Source organism: Pseudophryne corroboree, chromosome 4 (genome assembly GCF_028390025.1).
Source record: "Pseudophryne corroboree isolate aPseCor3 chromosome 4, aPseCor3.hap2, whole genome shotgun sequence".
In the NCBI taxonomy this organism is placed as follows: Eukaryota; Metazoa; Chordata; class Amphibia; order Anura; family Myobatrachidae; genus Pseudophryne; species Pseudophryne corroboree.
In genome coordinates this window covers 485,421,659-485,439,401 of record NC_086447.1, presented here as the reverse complement: position 1 = coordinate 485,439,401, position 17,743 = coordinate 485,421,659, and the positions used below count along the sequence as shown (strand labels likewise).

Here is a 17,743-nt window from a genome sequence, read left to right as displayed (position 1 = left end):
TAGCCCTGGCTTCGGCCAGGAGAGTGTCAGAACTGGCAGCTTTATCTTACAAAAGCCCATATCTGATTTTCCATTCGGACAGGGCGGAACTGCGGACTCGTCCGCATTTTCTCCCTAAGGTGGTGTCAGCATTTCATCTGAACCAGCCTATTGTAGTGCCTGCGGCTACAAGTGACTTGGAGGACTCCAAGTTACTGGACGTTGTCAGAGCATTGAAAATATATATTGCAAGGACAGCTGGAGTCAGAAAATCTGACTCGTTGTTTACATTGTATGCACCCAACAAGATGGGTGCTCCTGCGTCTAAGCAGACGATTGCTCGTTGGATCTGTAGCACAATCCAACTTGCACATTCTGTGGCAGGCCTGCCACAGCCTAAATCTGTAAAGGCCCACTCCACAAGGAAGGTGGGCTCATCTTGGGCGGCTGCCCGAGGGGTCTCGGCATTACAACTTTGCCGAGCAGCTACGTGGTCAGGGGAGAACACGTTTGTAAAATTTTACAAATTTGATACTCTGGCTAAGGAGGACCTGGAGTTCTCTCATTCGGTGCTGCAGAGTCATCCGCACTCTCCCGCCCGTTTGGGAGCTTTGGTATAATCCCCATGGTCCTTTCAGGAACCCCAGCATCCACTAGGACGATAGAGAAAATAAGAATTTACTTACCGATAATTCTATTTCTCGGAGTCCGTAGTGGATGCTGGGCGCCCATCCCAAGTGCGGATTATCTGCAATAATTGTACATAGTTATTGTTAACTAATTCGGGTTATTGTTGTAGGGAGCCATCTTTCAGAGGCTCCTCTGTTATCATACTGTTAACTGGGTTTAGATCACAAGTTGTACGGTGTGATTGGTGTGGCTGGTATGAGTCTTACCCGGGATTCAAAATTCCTCCCTTATTGTGTACGCTCGTCCGGGCACAGTACCTAACTGAGGCTTGGAGGAGGGTCATAGGGGGAGGAGCCAGTGCACACCACCTGATCGGAAAGCTTTACTTTTTGTGCCCTGTCTCCTGCGGAGCCGCTATTCCCCATGGTCCTTTCAGGAACCCCAGCATCCACTACGGACTCCGAGAAATAGAATTATCGGTAAGTAAATTCTTATTATATATATATATATATATATATATATATATATATATATATATATATATATATATATATATATATATATATATATTTCTCTGACGTCCTAGTGGATGCTGGGACTCCGTCAGGACCATGGGGATTAGCGGCTCCGCAGGAGACAGGGCACAAAAATAAAAGCTTTAGGACTAGGTGGTGTGCACTGGCTCCTCCCCCTATGACCCTCCTCCAAGCCTCAGTTAGGTTTTTGTGCCCGTCCGAGCAGGGTGCAATCTAGGTGGCTCTCCTAAAGAGCTGCTTAGAAAAAGTTATTAGGTTTTTTATTTTCAGTGAGTCCTGCTGGCAACAGGCTCACTGCAACGAGGGACTTAGGGGAGAAGAAGTGAACTCACCTGCGTGCAGGATGGATTGGCTTCTTAGGCTACTGGACACCATTAGCTCCAGAGGGATCGAACACAGGCCCAGCCATGGAGTCCGGTCCCGGAGCCGCGCCGCCGACCCCCTTGCAGATGCCGAAAAGTGAAGAGGTCCAGAAACCGGCGGCAGAAGACTTTTCAGTCTTCATGAGGTAGCGCACAGCACTGCAGCTGTGCGCCATTGTTGTCAGCACACTTCACACCAGCGGTCACTGAGGGTGCAGGGCGCTGGGGGGGGGGGGGCGCCCTGGGCAGCAATGATAATACCTTGTTCTGGCTAAAAATACATCACATATAGCCCCTGGGGCTATATGGATGTATTTAACCCCTGCCAGGTCTCACAAACACCGGGAGAAGAGCCCGCCGAAATAGGGGGCGGGGCCTATCTCCTCAGCACACAGCGCCATTTTCCTGCACAGCTCCGCTGCGAGGAAGGCTCCCAGGACTCTCCCCTGCACTGCACTACAGAAACAGGGTAAAAAAAACAGAGAGGGGGGGCACTTTTTTGGCGATATTGATATATTAAGCTGCTATAAAGGAAACAACACTTCTGTAGGGTTGTTCCTATATATTTATAGCGCTTGGGTGTGTGCTGGCAAACTCTCCCTCTGTCTCCCCAAAGGGCTAGTGGGGTCCTGTCTTCGATAAGAGCATTCCCTGTGTGTCTGCTGTGTGTCGGTACGTGTGTGTCGACATGTATGAGGACGATGTTGGTGTGGAGGCGGAGCAATTGCCGGTAATGGTGATGTCACCCCCTAGGGAGTCGACACCGGAATGGATGGCTTTGTTTATGGAATTACGTGATAATGTCAGCACGTTACAAAAATCAGTTGACGACATGAGACGGCCGGCAAACCAGTTAGTACCTGTCCAGGCGTCTCAGACACCGTCAGGGGCTGTAAAACGCCCTTTACCTCAGTCGGTCGACACAGACCCAGACACCGAATCTAGTGTCGACGGTGAAGAAACAAACGTATTTTCCAGTAGGGCCACACGTTATATGATCACGGCAATGAAGGAGGCTTTGCATATCTCTGATACTGCAAGTACCACAAAAAGGGGTATTATGTGGGGTCTGAAAAAACTACCTGTAGTTTTTCCTGAATCAGAGGAATTGAATGAAGTGTGTGATGAAGCGTGGGTTAACCCCGATAGAAAACTGCTAATTTCAAAGAAGTTATTGGCATTATATCCTTTCCCGCCAGAGGTTAGGGCGCGCTGGGAAACACCCCCTAGGGTGGATAAGGCACTCACACGCTTATCAAAACAAGTGGCGTTACCGTCTCCTGAAACGGCCGCCCTCAAGGATCCAGCTGATAGGAGGCTGGAAACTACCCTGAAAAGTATATACACTCATACTGGTGTTATACTGCGACCAGCCATCGCCTCTGCATGGATGTGCAGTGCTGGGGTGGTTTGGTCGGATTCCCTGACTGAAAATATTGATACCCTGGATAGGGACAGTATTTTATTGACTATAGAGCAATTAAAGGATGCTTTTCTTTATATGCGAGATGCTCAGAGGGATATTTGCACTCTGGCATCGAGAGTAAGTGCGATGTCCATATCTGCCAGAAGAAGTTTATGGACGCGACAGTGGTCAGGTGATGCGGATTCCAAACGGCATATGGAAGTATTGCCGTATAAAGGGGAGGAATTATTTGGGGTCGGTCTATCGGATTTGGTGGCCACGGCAACAGCCGGGAAATCCACCTTTTTTACCTCAGGTCCCCTCCCAACAAAAAAAGACACCGTCTTTTCAGCCGCAGTCCTTTCGTTCCTATAAGAACAAGCGGGCAAAAGGACAGTCATATCTGCCCCGAGGCAAAGGAAAGGGTAAGAGAGTGCACCAAGCAGCTCCCTCCCAGGAGCAGAAGCCCTCCCCGGCTTCTGCAAAGCCCTCAGCATGACGTTGGGGCTTTACAAGCGGACTCAGGGGCGGTGGGGGGTCGACTCAAGAATTTCAGCGCACAGTGGGCTCACTCACAGGTGGACCCCTGGATCCTGCAGGTAGTATCTCAGGGTTACAGGTTGGAATTCGAGAAGTCTCCCCCTCGCCGGTTCCTAAAGTCTGCTCTGCCAACGTCTCCCTCAGACAGGGCGACGGTATTGGAAGCCATTCACAAGCTGTATTCTCAGCAGGTGATAGTCAAGGTACCCCTCCTACAACAGGGAAAGGGGTATTATTCCACACTATTTGTGGTACCGAAGCCGGACGGCTCGGTAAGACCTATTCTAAATCTGAAATCTTTGAACCTGTACATACAAAAATTCAAGTTCAAGATGGAGTCACTCAGAGCAGTGATAGCGAATCTGGAAGAAGGGGACTTTATGGTGTCCCTGGACATCAAGGATGCTTACCTGCATGTCCCAATTTGCCCTTCACATCAAGGGTACCTCAGGTTCGTGGTGCAAAACTGTCATTATCAGTTTCAGACGCTGCCGTTTGGATTGTCCACGGCACCTCGGGTCTTTACCAAGGTAATGGCCGAAATGATGTTTCTTCTGCGAAGAAAAGGCGTATTAATTATCCCTTACTTGGACGATCTCCTGATAAGGGCAAGGTCCAGAGAACAGCTGGGGGACGTAGTAGCACTAACCCAAGTAGTGCTGCAACAGCACGGGTGGATTCTGAATTTTCCAAAATCTCAATTGACCCCGACGACACGTCTGCTGTTCCTGGGAATGATTCTGGACACGGTTCAGAAAAAGGTGTTTCTTCCGGAGGAGAAAGCCAGGGAGTTATCCGAACTTGTCAGGAACCTCCTAAAACCAGGAAAAGTGTCTGTGCATCAATGCACAAGAGTCCTGGGAAAAATGGTGGCTTCTTACGAAGCGATTCCATTCGGCAGATTCCACGCACGAACTTTTCAGTGGGATCTGCTGGACAAATGGTCCGGATCGCATCTGCAGATGCATCAGCGGATAACTTTGTCTCCACGGACAAGGGTGTCTCTTCTGTGGTGGTTGCAGAGTGCTCATCTGTTAGAGGGCCGCAGATTCGGCATACAGGACTGGGTCCTGGTGACCACGGATGCCAGTCTGAGAGGCTGGGGAGCGGTCACACAGGGAAGAAACTTCCAGGGAGTGTGGTCAAGCCTGGAGATGTCTCTTCACATAAATATACTGGAGCCAAGAGCGATTTACAATGCTCTAAGCCTGGCAAAACCCCTGCTTCAGGGTCAGCCGGTGTTGATCCAGTCGGACAACATCACGGCAGTCGCCCACGTAAACAGACAGGGCGGCACAAGAAGCAGGAGGGCAATGGCAGAAGCTGCAAGGATTCTTCGCTGGGCGGAAGATCATGTGATAGCACTGTCAGCAGTGTTCATTCCGGGAGTGGACAACTGGGAAGCGGACTTCCTCAGCAGACACGATCTACACCCGGGAGAGTGGGGACTTCATCCAGAAGTCTTCCACATGATTGTGAACCGTTGGGAAAAACCAAAGGTGGATATGATGGCGTCCCGCCTCAACAAAAAACAGGACAGGTATTGCGCCAGGTCAAGAGACCCTCAGGCAATAGCTGTGGACGCTCTGGTAACACCGTGGGTGTTCCAGTCAGTGTATGTGTTTCCTCCTCTGCCTCTCATACCAAAAGTACTGAGAATTATACGGCAAAGGGGAGTAAGAACGATACTCGTGGCTCCGGATTGGCCAAGAAGAACTTGGTACCCGGAACTTCAGGAGATGCTCACGGAAGATCCGTGGCCTCTACCTCTAAGACGGGACCTGCTTCAGCAGGGACCGTGTCTATTCCAAGACTTACCGCGGCTGCGTTTGACGGCATGGCGGTTGAACGCCGAATTCTAAGGGAAAAAGGCATTCCGGAAGAGGTCATCCCTACCCTGGTAAAAGCCAGGAAGGAGGTGACTGCACAACATTATCACCGCATTTGGAGAAAATATGTTGCGTGGTGTGAGGCCAGGAAGGCCCCGACGGAGGAATTTCAACTGGGTCGATTCCTACATTTCCTGCAAACAGGATTGTCTATGGGCCTCAAATTAGGGTCCATTAAGGTTCAAATTTCGGCCCTGTCGATTTTCTTCCAGAAAGAATTGGCTTCAGTTCCTGAAGTCCAGACTTTTGTAAAAGGAGTACTACATATACAGCCCCCGGTTGTGCCCCCAGTGGCTCCGTGGGATCTTAATGTAGTTTTGGATTTTCTCAAATCCCATTGGTTTGAGCCACTCAAATCGGTGGATTTGAAATATCTTACATGGAAAGTAACCATGCTACTGGCCCTGGCTTCAGCCAGGAGAGTGTCAGAATTGGCGGCTTTATCGTATAAAAGCCCATATCTGATTTTCCATTCGGACAGGGCAGAACTGCGGACGCGTCCTCAGTTTCTGCCTAAGGTGGTTTCAGCGTTTCACCTGAACCAGCCTATTGTGGTGCCTGCGGCTACTAGCGATTTGGAGGATTCCAAGTTGCTGGACGTTGTCAGGGCATTGAAAATATATATTTCAAGGACGGCTGGAGTCAGAAAATCTGACTCGCTGTTTATACTGTATGCACCCAACAAGCTGGGTGCTCCTGCTTCTAAGCAGACGATTGCTCGTTGGATTTGTAGCACAATTCAACTTGCACATTCTGTGGCAGGCCTGCCACAGCCTAAATCTATCAAGGCCCATTCCACAAGGAAGGTGGGCTCATCTTGGGCGGCTGCCCGAGGGGTCTCGGCATTACAACTCTGCCGAGCAGCTACGTGGTCGGGGGAGAACACGTTTGTAAAATTCTACAAATTTGATACCCTGGCTAAAGAGGACCTGGAGTTCTCTCATTCGGTGCTGCAGAGTCATCCGCACTCTCCCGCCCGTTTGGGAGCTTGGGTATAATCCCCATGGTCCTGACGGAGTCCCAGCATCCACTAGGACGTCAGAGAAAATAAGATTTTACTTACCGATAAATCTATTTCTCGTAGTCCGTAGTGGATGCTGGGCGCCCATCCCAAGTGCGGATTGTCTGCAATACTTGTACATAGTTATTGTTACAAAAAAATCGGGTTGTTATTGTTGTGAGCCGTCTGTTCAGAGGCTCCTACGTTTGTCATACTGTTAACTGGGTTCAGATCACAAGTTGTACGGTGTGATTGGTGTGGCTGGTATGAGTCTTACCCGGGATTCAAAATCCTTCCTTATTGTGTACGCTCGTCCGGGCACAGTATCCTAACTGAGGCTTGGAGGAGGGTCATAGGGGGAGGAGCCAGTGCACACCACCTAGTCCTAAAGCTTTTATTTTTGTGCCCTGTCTCCTGCGGAGCCGCTAATCCCCATGGTCCTGACGGAGTCCCAGCATCCACTACGGACTACGAGAAATAGATTTATCGGTAAGTAAAATCTTATTTTTCATTTGGTGCGGTTATTGAAGTGATAGTTTTTCTTTTAGATTTTGTAACTATACATAAGCATGCTTGCACACAGTTACATGTGTTATGTAAAAATTGTACATAACACTAATGGTTTATGTTCTAGTCTTGTCTTGCAGGAGAGCCACAGCTATCCTGCAAGACATTGAGATGCAGGAAATTGATTTTACTTGTGAGTGGGGGTGGTGGGAGGAAGCATCCATTTCATAAACTGAGGTGAATTTTTTTTTTTGTCAGTCATTCTGCTTTGTTAGATTATTTGGGCAGAGTTATGACTGTGGGTTGTTGTACACTGTAACAGATCTCGTAAGGAGTAGTTGCTTCTCGTCTTTCCAAGGTGGGTAATAGAATGGGATATGGTGCTTGACATTGACAGAATTTGTTTTGCTTACATCTTGTCCACCCAAATAAAGGAGGGAGATATTCACTGTACTGGTATTATTATCAGTAGATATTTAAGTTGTGTGTCACCCACCCAGAAATTGAGGCCACACTATTCTTTGCACTGTAAAGAGCCACCTAGTATATTGATCCCACATTTCTCCTAGTATTTTCCCCTGCTCAGTTGAGATTCTCAGATTTAACAAACTTTGAGTAAAAATAAACTAATCGCCTGTTATAGCATTACTATATTCCAGACAATGTTTAACCGCGTCTTTCACTTTGTTGGTGTAATAAGATACTTTCTAGACCAGTGGTTCTCAAACTGTGTGCCGTGGCACCCTGGGGTACCGCAGGACATTTGCAGGGGTGCCCTGGTTTGGTGGTCCAGGACCAATTCAAACTATTTCTTGTCAATGTAATAGGCAAAACTAGTGCTTATGGCTGTCAATCAAAAAATATGTGGACAAACTTGTCTTGTCCTTCACTGCACAATTGTACCTAAGGATGACATTTAAACATAATTTACTCAATTTCATATTTCTTTCTAAATTTCTCAATAAGAAACTTTTGGCCTAGGGGTGCCGTGAAAGAAATTATATACTCAAGGGCGCGCCATGATTCAAAAAAGTTTGAAACCACTATTTAAGTACTTTGATTTTTTTCATTTAACAAAAAAAAAAATTCTGTGATTTGTTTATTGCCACTTGCTGGCCATACATTAGAATGATTCTAGGGACGATTACACGATTTCGACACATTGGAGCGATAAATCGCATGTAATCATTCAAATCGTGCAGTTTACACTAACGATCCAATCTGTGTTCCTTTGGGTTGTTTGTCGTATCTTCAGATCTTCCCTGCTGCAGGCAAGATCTGAAGCTATCGTCAATGACCGCATACTCCTGGATGTGGCCACTCTTAAGATCTATCTTATGTGTATGCACTATATCGTGAGTTCAGGAGTGCCGGGGAGCTGCAAGGAAGTTCAAGGTGAATCTTTGGGACATCGCTCATTTGCGAGTAGTTCTAATGTATGGCCACCTTTTAGACTTGTGTGGCAGTGTGAATAAACTCCGTTCAGTACAGATATGTCCGTGTTGCTACTCAATATTATTGTACTTTGTGAAAAGCACAGGCATTGTCAACACTGTTATGGAGAAGACTAGAAGTAGATTACAAACACTAATAGAATGTTGCTTGCGATCTACAATTTAATGTTTAGACCACATCAATCTGTTGAGAAAACTTTGTCTAAAATGCTGCTGAGGATTTTGTCTGCTTGGTCTAGGTGGTTGTGCCAGCTTTACCTGGGAAGGCTCTCTTTCGTCAGCTTCCATTCAGAGGAGATGAAGGAATCTTTGATGACTCTTTCATAGAGGAAAGAAAGCAAGGGCTTGAACAATTTATAAACAAGTAAGTGTGATCCCCTGCGTCTGCTGTAGTACCAGAATATTCTACTGTAATGTATAAAAAGATTGTGTTGTGGAGGTGCTCATCTTACTACTTGCACCATATTGTTGACCTTACACTGTTAATGTATGCAGATTGCCTCTGAAATTGAAGGTGCTGAAACAAATAGCTACATGTTATACCATAGTTCTAGCGGTGCAATATGTGCCCTATTGCTGGAACAATGCAGCTCACAAGGCTTGGATGATTATTTGCTTTGATTGCAGATTGTATTATCTTAAGTGGTGCGAGTGTACCCAGTTTATGTAACAGTCCGCTTGATTCTTTACTTCACTGTGAATAGGTGCTGCTTTCATGTGAAAGAGCTTAATATTTTTGTATAATGTTTTCTAGTATATGGAACATTACACATCAAAACATGTAAGTGTCCTTCGAATATCGCGTTTTTCTCTAACGTCCTTGAGGATGCTGGGACTCCGTAAGGACCATAAGGGAATAGACGGGCTCCGCAGGAGATAGGGCACTTTAAGAAAGCTTTGGACTCTGGGTGTGCACTGGCTCCTCCCTCTATACCCCTCCTCCAGACCTCAGTTTTACACTGTGCCCAGAGCAAGATGGGTGCACTGCAGAGAGCTCTCCAGAGTTCTCTGCCTAGAAGCATTTTTGTTTGGATTTTTTTTCTACCTTTTACTACTTTTTCACAGGGAGCACTGCTGGCAACAGGCTCCCTGCATCGAGGGACTGAGGAGAGAGGAGCAGACCTTCTTGTCAAAGATAGGCTCTGCTTCCTCGGCTACTGGACACCATTAGCTCCAGAGGGGGTGAACGCAGGTTCTTACTGGGCGTCCACCCCCGGAGCAGCGCCACCGTTCTCACAGAGCTAGAAGTACAGAAGACAGAAGTCGTCAGGCGGCAGAAGCCTTCAGCTTCACTGAGGTAACGCACAGCACTGCAGCTGTGCGTCATTTCTCCCATACACCTCACATACTCCGGTCACTGTAAGGGTGCAGGGCGCAGGGGGGGGGGCGCCCTGGGCAGCAATATAAACCTCTGCATGGCAAAAAGACTATATACATGTACAGGTGGGCTCTGTACATGTATATAAAAGAGCCCCCGCCATATTTTACTAAGTTTGAGCGGGACAGAAGCCCGCCGCCGAGGGGGCGGGGCTTCTCCCTCAGCACTCACCAGCGTCGACATGTTTGACGAGGAAGGCTCTCTTAATGTGGAGGGGGAGTGCTTGAATGTCAGGTCGCCGTCGGCGACACCGGAATGGGTGGATATGCTGAATGTCTTGAATGCAAATGTCAATCTATTGCATAAAAGATTAGACAAGGCAGAAGCTAGGGATCAGTCAGGTAGCCAGTCAATGCCTGTCCCTGGGGCGCCAGGTACTTCGGGGTCTCAGAAGCGCACCATATCCCAGATCGATGACACAGATACCGACACTGATACTGACTCTAGTGTCGACTATGAAGATGCAAAATTACAGCCGAAGGTGGCTAAGGGTATACCGTACATGATTATTGCCATTAAAGAGGTTTTGCATATTACTGAGGAACCCCCTGTCCCTGACACAAGGGTACACATGTATAAAGGGAAATAGCCTGAAGTCACTTTTCCATCCTCATTTGAATTAAGTGACTTGTGCGAAAAGGCTTGGGAATCTCCGGATAGGAGACCACAAGTTCCCAAAAGGATTCTCATGGCATATCCTTTTCCACAAACTGATAGGATACGCTGGGAATCTTCGCCAAAAGTTGACAAGGCGCTGACACGTTTGTCCAAAAAGGTGGCACTGCCTTCTCAGGATACGGCTTCCCTCAAGGAACCTGCTGATCGCAGGCAGGAAATTACCTTAAAGCACATTTACAATCATTCCGGTACTATTGCTCGACCGGCTAAGGCGTCGGCCTGGGTTAGTAGTGCGGTTGTGGCATGGGCAGATTCCTTATCTACGGAAATTGACACCTTAGATAGGGACGCCATTCAAATGACCATAGAGCATATCAGAGATGCTGCCTTGTATATGTGGGATGCTCAGAGAGACATTTGTTTATTAAGCTCCAGAATAAATGCTATGTCTATTTCTGCTAGGCGGCTCTTGTGGACCCGACAGTGGACGGGAGATGCCGATTCAAAGCGGCATATGGAGTCCTTGCCTTACAAAGGGGTGGAGTTGTTTGGAGACGGCCTCTCGGATCTTGTCTCTACGGCTACGGCTGGTAAGTCAAATTTCTTACCTTATGTCCCCCCGCAGCATACAAAAAAGGCACCTCATTATCAAATGCAGTCCTTTCGTTCCAATAAAAACAAGAAGGTACGTGGATCATCCTTTGTTGCCAGAGGGAAAGGCAGGGGAAAAAAGCTGCACACAGCTAGTTCCCAAGAGCAGAAGTCCTCCCCTGCGTCTGCAAAGTCCACCGCATGACGCTGGGGCTTTCCGAGGGGAGGCAGATCTGGTGGGGGCTCGTCTTCGGTTTTTCAGCCACGTCTGAGTTCACTCGCAGGTGGATCCCTGGGCATTAGAGATTGTTTCTCAGGGATACAGGCTGGAATTCGAAGACTTGCCTCCTCGACGATTTTTCAAATCTGTTCTGCCGGCTTCCCCGTCAGAGATGGAGCTAGTGTTGGCAGCAATCCAAAAATTGTATATTCAACAGGTGATTGTCACAGTTCCTCATCTCCAGCAAGGAGAGGGATATTACTCAACCCTGTTTGTGGTCCCGAAACCGGACGGTTCGGTCAGACCCATTTTAAACCTGAAATCTCTGAACCTATACTTGAAGAGGTTCAAGTTCAAAATGGAATCACTCAGGGCGGTCATCGCCAGCCTGGAGGGGGGGGGGGATTGGATGGTGTCCCTGGACATAAAGGATGCTTACCTTCACGTTCCGATATTCCCCCCGCATCAGGCGTTCCTGAGATTTGCAGTGCAGGACTGTCACTACCAATTTCAGACGTTGCCGTTTGGGCTTTCTACGGCCCCGAGAATTTCACCAAGGTAATGGCGGAAATGAGGGTGCTCCTGCACAGGCAGGGGGTCACAATTATCCCATACTTGGACGATCTCCTCATAAAGGCGAGATCTCGGGAGAGGTTGCTGGACAGCGTGTCTCTGTCCATGAAGACGTTGCAGATACACGGCTGGATTCTCAATATACCGAAGTCCCAGCTAGTCCCTACAACGCGTCTGACCTTTTTGGGGCTGATTCTAGACACAGACCAGAAAAAGGGTTTTCTTCCGATCGAAAAGGTTCAGGAACTCATAGCCATGGTTAGGAACCTATTAAAACCAAACAAGGTTTCAGTGCATCATTGCACGCGGGTCCGGGGGAAGATGGTGGCTTCCTACGAGGCCATCCCTTTCGGCAGGTTCCATGCGAGGACTTTTCAATGGGACCTCTTGGACAACTGGTCCGGGTCCCATTTACAAATGCATCAAAGGATCACCCTGTCTCCCAGGACCAGGGTATCTCTCCTGTGGTGGCTGAACAGTGCTCACCTACTAGAAGGTCGCAGGTTCGGCATTCAGGACTGGGTCTTGGTGACCACGGACGCAAGCCTCCGAGGCTGGGGAGCAGTGACACTGGGAAGAAATTTCCAAGGTCTCTGGTCAAGCCTAGAGTCTTGTCTCCACATCAACGTCCTGGAGTTGAGGGCCATATACAACGCCCTGCGTCAAGCGGAGGAATTGCTTCGGAGAAAACCGGTTCTGATTCAGTCAGACAATGTCACGGCAGTGGCTCATATAAACCGCCAAGGCGGAACAAGGAGCAGAATGGCCATGGCAGAAGCGACCAGGATTCTACGCTGGGCGGAAGGCCATGTAAGCGCGCTATCAGCGGTCTTCATCCGGGGGGGGGGGGACAACTGGGAGGCGGACTTCCTCAGCAGGCACGACCTGCATCCGGGAGAGTGGGGACTTCATCAAGAAGTCTTCGCACAGATCACGGATCGTTGGGGACTGCCTCAAATCGACATGATGACATCCCGTCTCAACAAAAATCTAAAGCGGTATTGCGCCAGGTCAAGGGACCCTCAGGCGGTAGCGGTAGACGCTCTGGTGACACCTTGGGTGTTCAGATCGGTCTGTGTTTCCTCCTCTTCCTCTCATACCCAAGGTGTTGAGAATAATACGAAGAAGCAGGGTCAGAACAATACTCATTGTTCCGGATTGGCCACGGAGGACTGGGTATCCGGAGCTGCAAGAGTTGCTCGCAGGGGATCCGTGGCCTCTTCCTCTAAGGCAGGACTTGCTGCGGCAGGGGCCCTGTCTATTCCAAGACTTACCGCGGCTGCGTTTGACGGCATGGCGGTTGAACGCCGGATCCTAGCGGAAAAAGGGATTCCGGAGGAAGTAATTCCTACCCTGATCAAGGCTAGGAAAGACGTGACGTTAAAACATTATCACCGTATATGGCGGAAATATCTTGGTGTGAGGCCAGAGCTGCTCCTACGGAAGAGTTCCATTTGGGCCGTCTACTTCACTTCCTTCAAACAGGAGTGACTTTGGGCCTAAAATTAGGGTCCATAAAGGTCCAGATTTCGGCCTTATCCATTTTCTTTCAAAGAGAATTGGCCTCTATTCCTGAAGTACAGACCTTTGTGAAGGGGGTGCTGCATATTCAGCCTCCCTTTGTGCCTCCGGTGGCGCCTTGGGATCTTAACGTGGTGTTACGTTTCCTCAAGTCACCTTGGTTTGGACCACTCAAAACTGTGGAGTTGAAATACCTCACGTGGAAAGTGGTCATGTTGTTGGCGTTGGCTTCGGCAAGACGTGTTTCCGAATTGGCGGCTTTATCACATAAAAGCCCATACTTGGCTTTTCACGTGGATAGGGCAGAGTTGAGGACTCGCCCTCACTTTCTGCCAAAAGTGGTCTCATCTTTTCATGTGAACCAACCTATTGTCGTGCCTGTGGCTACACGGGACTTGGAGGATTCAGAGTCCCTGGATGTAGTCAGGGCTTTGAAGATTTATGTGACCAGAACGGCTAGAATCGGGAAGACTGAAGCTTTGTTCGTTCTGTATGCGGCCAACAAGGTTGGCGCTCCTGCTTCAAAGCAGACTATTGCTCGCTGGATCTGTAACACGATTCAGCAGGCGCATTCTACGGCAGGATTGCCCTTACCGAAATCGGTTAAGGCCCACTCCACTAGGAAAGTGGGCTGCTCTTGGGCGGCTGCCCGAGGGGTCTCGGCATTACATTTGTGCCGAGCAGCTACTTGGTCGGGGACAAACACCTTTGCAAAGTTCTATAAGTTTGATACCCTGGCTGAGGAGGACCTCCTGTTTGCTCAGTCGGTGCTGCAGAGTCATCCGCACTCTCCCGCCCATTTAGGAGCTTTGGTATAATCCCCATGGTCCTTACGGAGTCCCAGCATCCTCAAGGACGTTAGAGAAAATAAGATTTTACTTACCGGTAAATCTATTTCTCGTAGTCCGTAGAGGATGCTGGGCGCCCGTCCAAAGTGCGGACTTCTTCTGCAAGACTTGTATATAGTTATTGCTTACATAACGGTTATGTTATAGTTTTTCGGTTGAACCGTGGCTATGTTGTTGTTCATACTGTTAACTGGGTAAGTTTATCACAAGTTATACGGTGTGATTGGTGTGGCTGGTATGGATCTCGCCCTTAAATTTACAAAAATCCTTCCTCGTACTGTCCATCTCCTCTGGGCACAATTTCCCTAACTGAGGTCTGGAGGAGGGGCATAGAGGGAGGAGCCAATGCACACCCAGAGTCCAAAGCTTTCTTAAAGTGCCCTATCTCCTGCGGAGCCCGTCTATTCCCCATGGTCCTTACGGAGTCCCAGCATCCTCTACGGACTACGAGAAATAGATTTACCGGTAAGTAAATTCTTATTAAAAGCTACCTTCTTTTAGCAGTAATAGGCAATTCCGACTAGAAAGGAAATCCTGCTGAAATGCTCCGAAGCAGTTATCATGGCTGTGTGCCTGGCTGCCAGCTGCTTCTAATTTTTCTCTCTTTTCACTTTCAGGGTTGCCGGCCACCCTTTGGCACAGAATGAACGGTGCCTTCACATGTTTTTACAGGATGAAATCATAGACAAGAGCTACACACCGTCCAAAATAAGACATGCTTAACCACTGGAAAATAAGTGAAATTTTATGACTCTAAATATTATTTTATGAATATCGTCGGCATGTTACCTTTTGCTGTAATAAGTAACATACTAACAACTTTATTACTTTAAATCGTTGCTTTTTCTTTCCACTCTGGGATCCAGTTCACTTGCTGCGAAAGTAAATAATTAAATACACTTAATCGCAAGGTGCTTTGTGGCAAGGGCTCTAAAAAGTGTGATTTAAACTGTAATGTTCTCGCACTGTACCTTTTATGTACTCTGAACCAAATTTCACACCAGTCGATCTCACTATTAAGATGTCCTTGAATATCTCAAATTTGAACTGTGATCAGCCATGCATTCACAAAAGTTTGCATATTTCCACATGCATATGGAAGGCAATTCTTGGTCCATAGAAAGACAGCAGTGTTAACTGAGTTGTATTCAGTTGTGTTCAGGTCTTCCAGAGAGAGCCTAACTATGGGCTTCACCATTTCTCACCGTTTGGTAATAAGAAGAACTTTGGAGCTTTTATGTCATTAGCCTCTCTGAGTCCGCTTACGTCAGACATTCTGCAGTGTTGTTTGCCTGTCATTTCTCCTGTACTCTGTTTATGGGTAGAATAATGTCTTGTCTTGTCCCCCCATCTCCTTGTGTTTCCTGTTGCTTATTGAGAGCTATTTTGTCATTTTTCAAGTGGCTGGTAATTTAATTTTTGCCTTTTTACAGTTGAGGACAATGAAATGGTGTTTGTTTTGAGGACCAAAATTACTTCTCATTAATCACTGGTTTGATTGTAACTGTTGCTCACTGTAGTTGCCTTTTTATGTTCTTGCCACAAAAGCTTTTCACCTTGGCAGTTAAGCTACTTGTGGGATTGCTATATTTTTTTTTTTTTTATTAAGTTGAGAAATCTAAAATACACTTCTCCGTTCATATACTTGTATTGTTTAATTCGTATCTGTCTAGCAATAGTTTGGCAGCTAACTGGCACTAACTTTGAATCTCACTCAAGTTTTTCTGCTGCGTTATCGTCCTATTACATTTACTATGCGGACACCTGCTACTCTGTACTTTGTATCTTTAATGTGTAATGTCTACACATTAATATACTTCAATGCTTGCAAAAGACTTTATTAAAAATTGTTACATGGAAATTACTTTATACAAGTATAAAAAAAACCTTTATATGACTCGTCTAATTTTTTGGAAATAAAAGTATGGAAATGAGAGCTTGCTATTTGTGGTATTATTTTTAATTTTTATCTGTTTCCATGTTCAGTAAGTTACTTGATTTTTTTTATTTTTTTCACAGAATAATTGTACATTATATTTTTCTGATGAAAAATAAGCAATTGATAAAATGTCAGATTTACTTAAATGTCATTCTTCACCCTCTTGGGCACTAAAAAAGTAACATTTTACTCTTATTTGTTAAACTATTTATTATGATAGGACATATGCAAATGTACATATAAGTTAGAGTAAAGCTAGTTTAGTGACTCTTATATTGAAGTCTTGTGACTTTTTATTTAGTACAACCTACTTCAGTCGGTGTTTGTGCTTTCTTATGCCTACTTTTATGTGTTTGTGGGTATAGTTTGAGGGAGAAAAAAAAACAACCTATAAATTATATTTATACATGTGTCTGGCATATCAAAGAAAGTCTAATGCTATATTTCTGGAAGTACACTAGTTGTAGATTTGAGGGAAATATTCTTTTAGATTTTAGTGATCTAAATATCTATGTCGTAATTGTAGAATGTACCAACAGCTCCCACTGTAAGGGAGATGGAACAGACTTCTGTGTGGAGTGTCTGCTGCCTGGGTAAGTGTGGGACCTTTTGGGGAGGGATGCAGAGAGGCGGTGGTGCTGCCTGGGGAGGGAGCTGAGGCCTATTGTGCAAGCAATAATTCTTCTGGTTTCCAACATGCATGTGCAGTGGGAGACTAGGTGCATACTCCAACGGGAAATGGGACAAACCCTAGCCTAACAGGAGCCAGGAGAGTAGAAGCAACTCGCCTGCGAGAACATGATTAAGTGTGGAGGCAGACAGTAACAGAGAACACGGCAGAGACAGATAGGGAGGCGGGTGTTACAAAGCAGCAGATAGAGATGGCAAGGATACGGGGAATAAGATATAGTGGCTGGGGCACAGCAGCAAGCTGGCACTAAAGTGACCTGATGCATGCTGGGTCCTTTTACTAGTATAATAAGGAATGTGTTCATAAAGCGCAATGCAATTTGCAGCACTATTAGGTATATTCGATTGCGGTCGAATTCCGGCGTGTATTCGACAGGCGAAACCCTCCAGCCGGGACCCGAATTTGACCAACGGACCAATTGACGAAGAGTGGGCGGCCTGGATTCGACTTAATGGACATCACAAAAGTGTTCATTAAATCCTGAAAAAAATTGCGTGGGGTCCCCCCTCCTAAGCATAACCAGCCTCGGGCTCTTTGAGCCGGTCCTGGTTGTAAAAATACGGGGGGAAAATTTACTGTGGTTCCCCCATATTTAAACAACCAGCACCGGGCTCTGCGCCTGGTTCAAAAAATACGGGAGACAAAAGACGTAGGGGTCCCCGTATTTCTCTGACGTCCTAGTGGATGCTGGGTACTCCGTAAGGACCATGGGGAATAGACGGGCTCCGCAGGAGACTGGGCACTCTTTAAAGAAAGATTAGGTACTACATCTGGTGTGCACTGGCTCCTCCCTCTATGCCCCTCCTCCAGACCTCAGTTAGAATCTGTGCCCGGCCAGAGCTGGATGCACTTAGTGGGCTCTCCTGAGTTCACTAAAAAGAAAGTATTTGTTAGGTTTTTTATTTTCAGTGAGATCTGCTGGCAACAGACTCACTGCTACGTGGGACTTAGGGGAGAGAAGCAAACCTACCTGCTTGCAGCTAGCTTGTGCTTCTAAGGCTACTGGACACCATTAGCTCCAGAGGGATCGAACACAGGGCCCGACCTCGATCGTCCGTTCCC

At 47.1% G+C, this 17,743-nt stretch overlaps 1 protein-coding gene across 2 annotated transcripts in view; it reads left to right on the top strand.

The window, feature by feature from the left end:
• SNX3 (sorting nexin 3) overlaps window positions 1-15,948 on the top strand; it is a 163,224-nt gene extending 147,276 nt beyond the window's left edge. Inside the window, exons 3-5 of one of the 2 annotated variants that reach the window (XM_063917078.1) lie at window positions 8,542-8,666; window positions 10,761-10,888; window positions 14,669-15,948. In XM_063917078.1, coding sequence (XP_063773148.1) covers window positions 8,542-8,666; window positions 10,761-10,888; window positions 14,669-14,736 — 321 coding nt within the window. In that variant the 3' untranslated portion in view covers window positions 14,737-15,948. The remainder of the gene's footprint in view (window positions 1-8,541; window positions 8,667-10,760; window positions 10,889-14,668) is intronic. The other variant, XM_063917079.1, reaches the window with a different exon arrangement.
• Window positions 15,949-17,743: the final 1,795 nt, after the last annotated feature.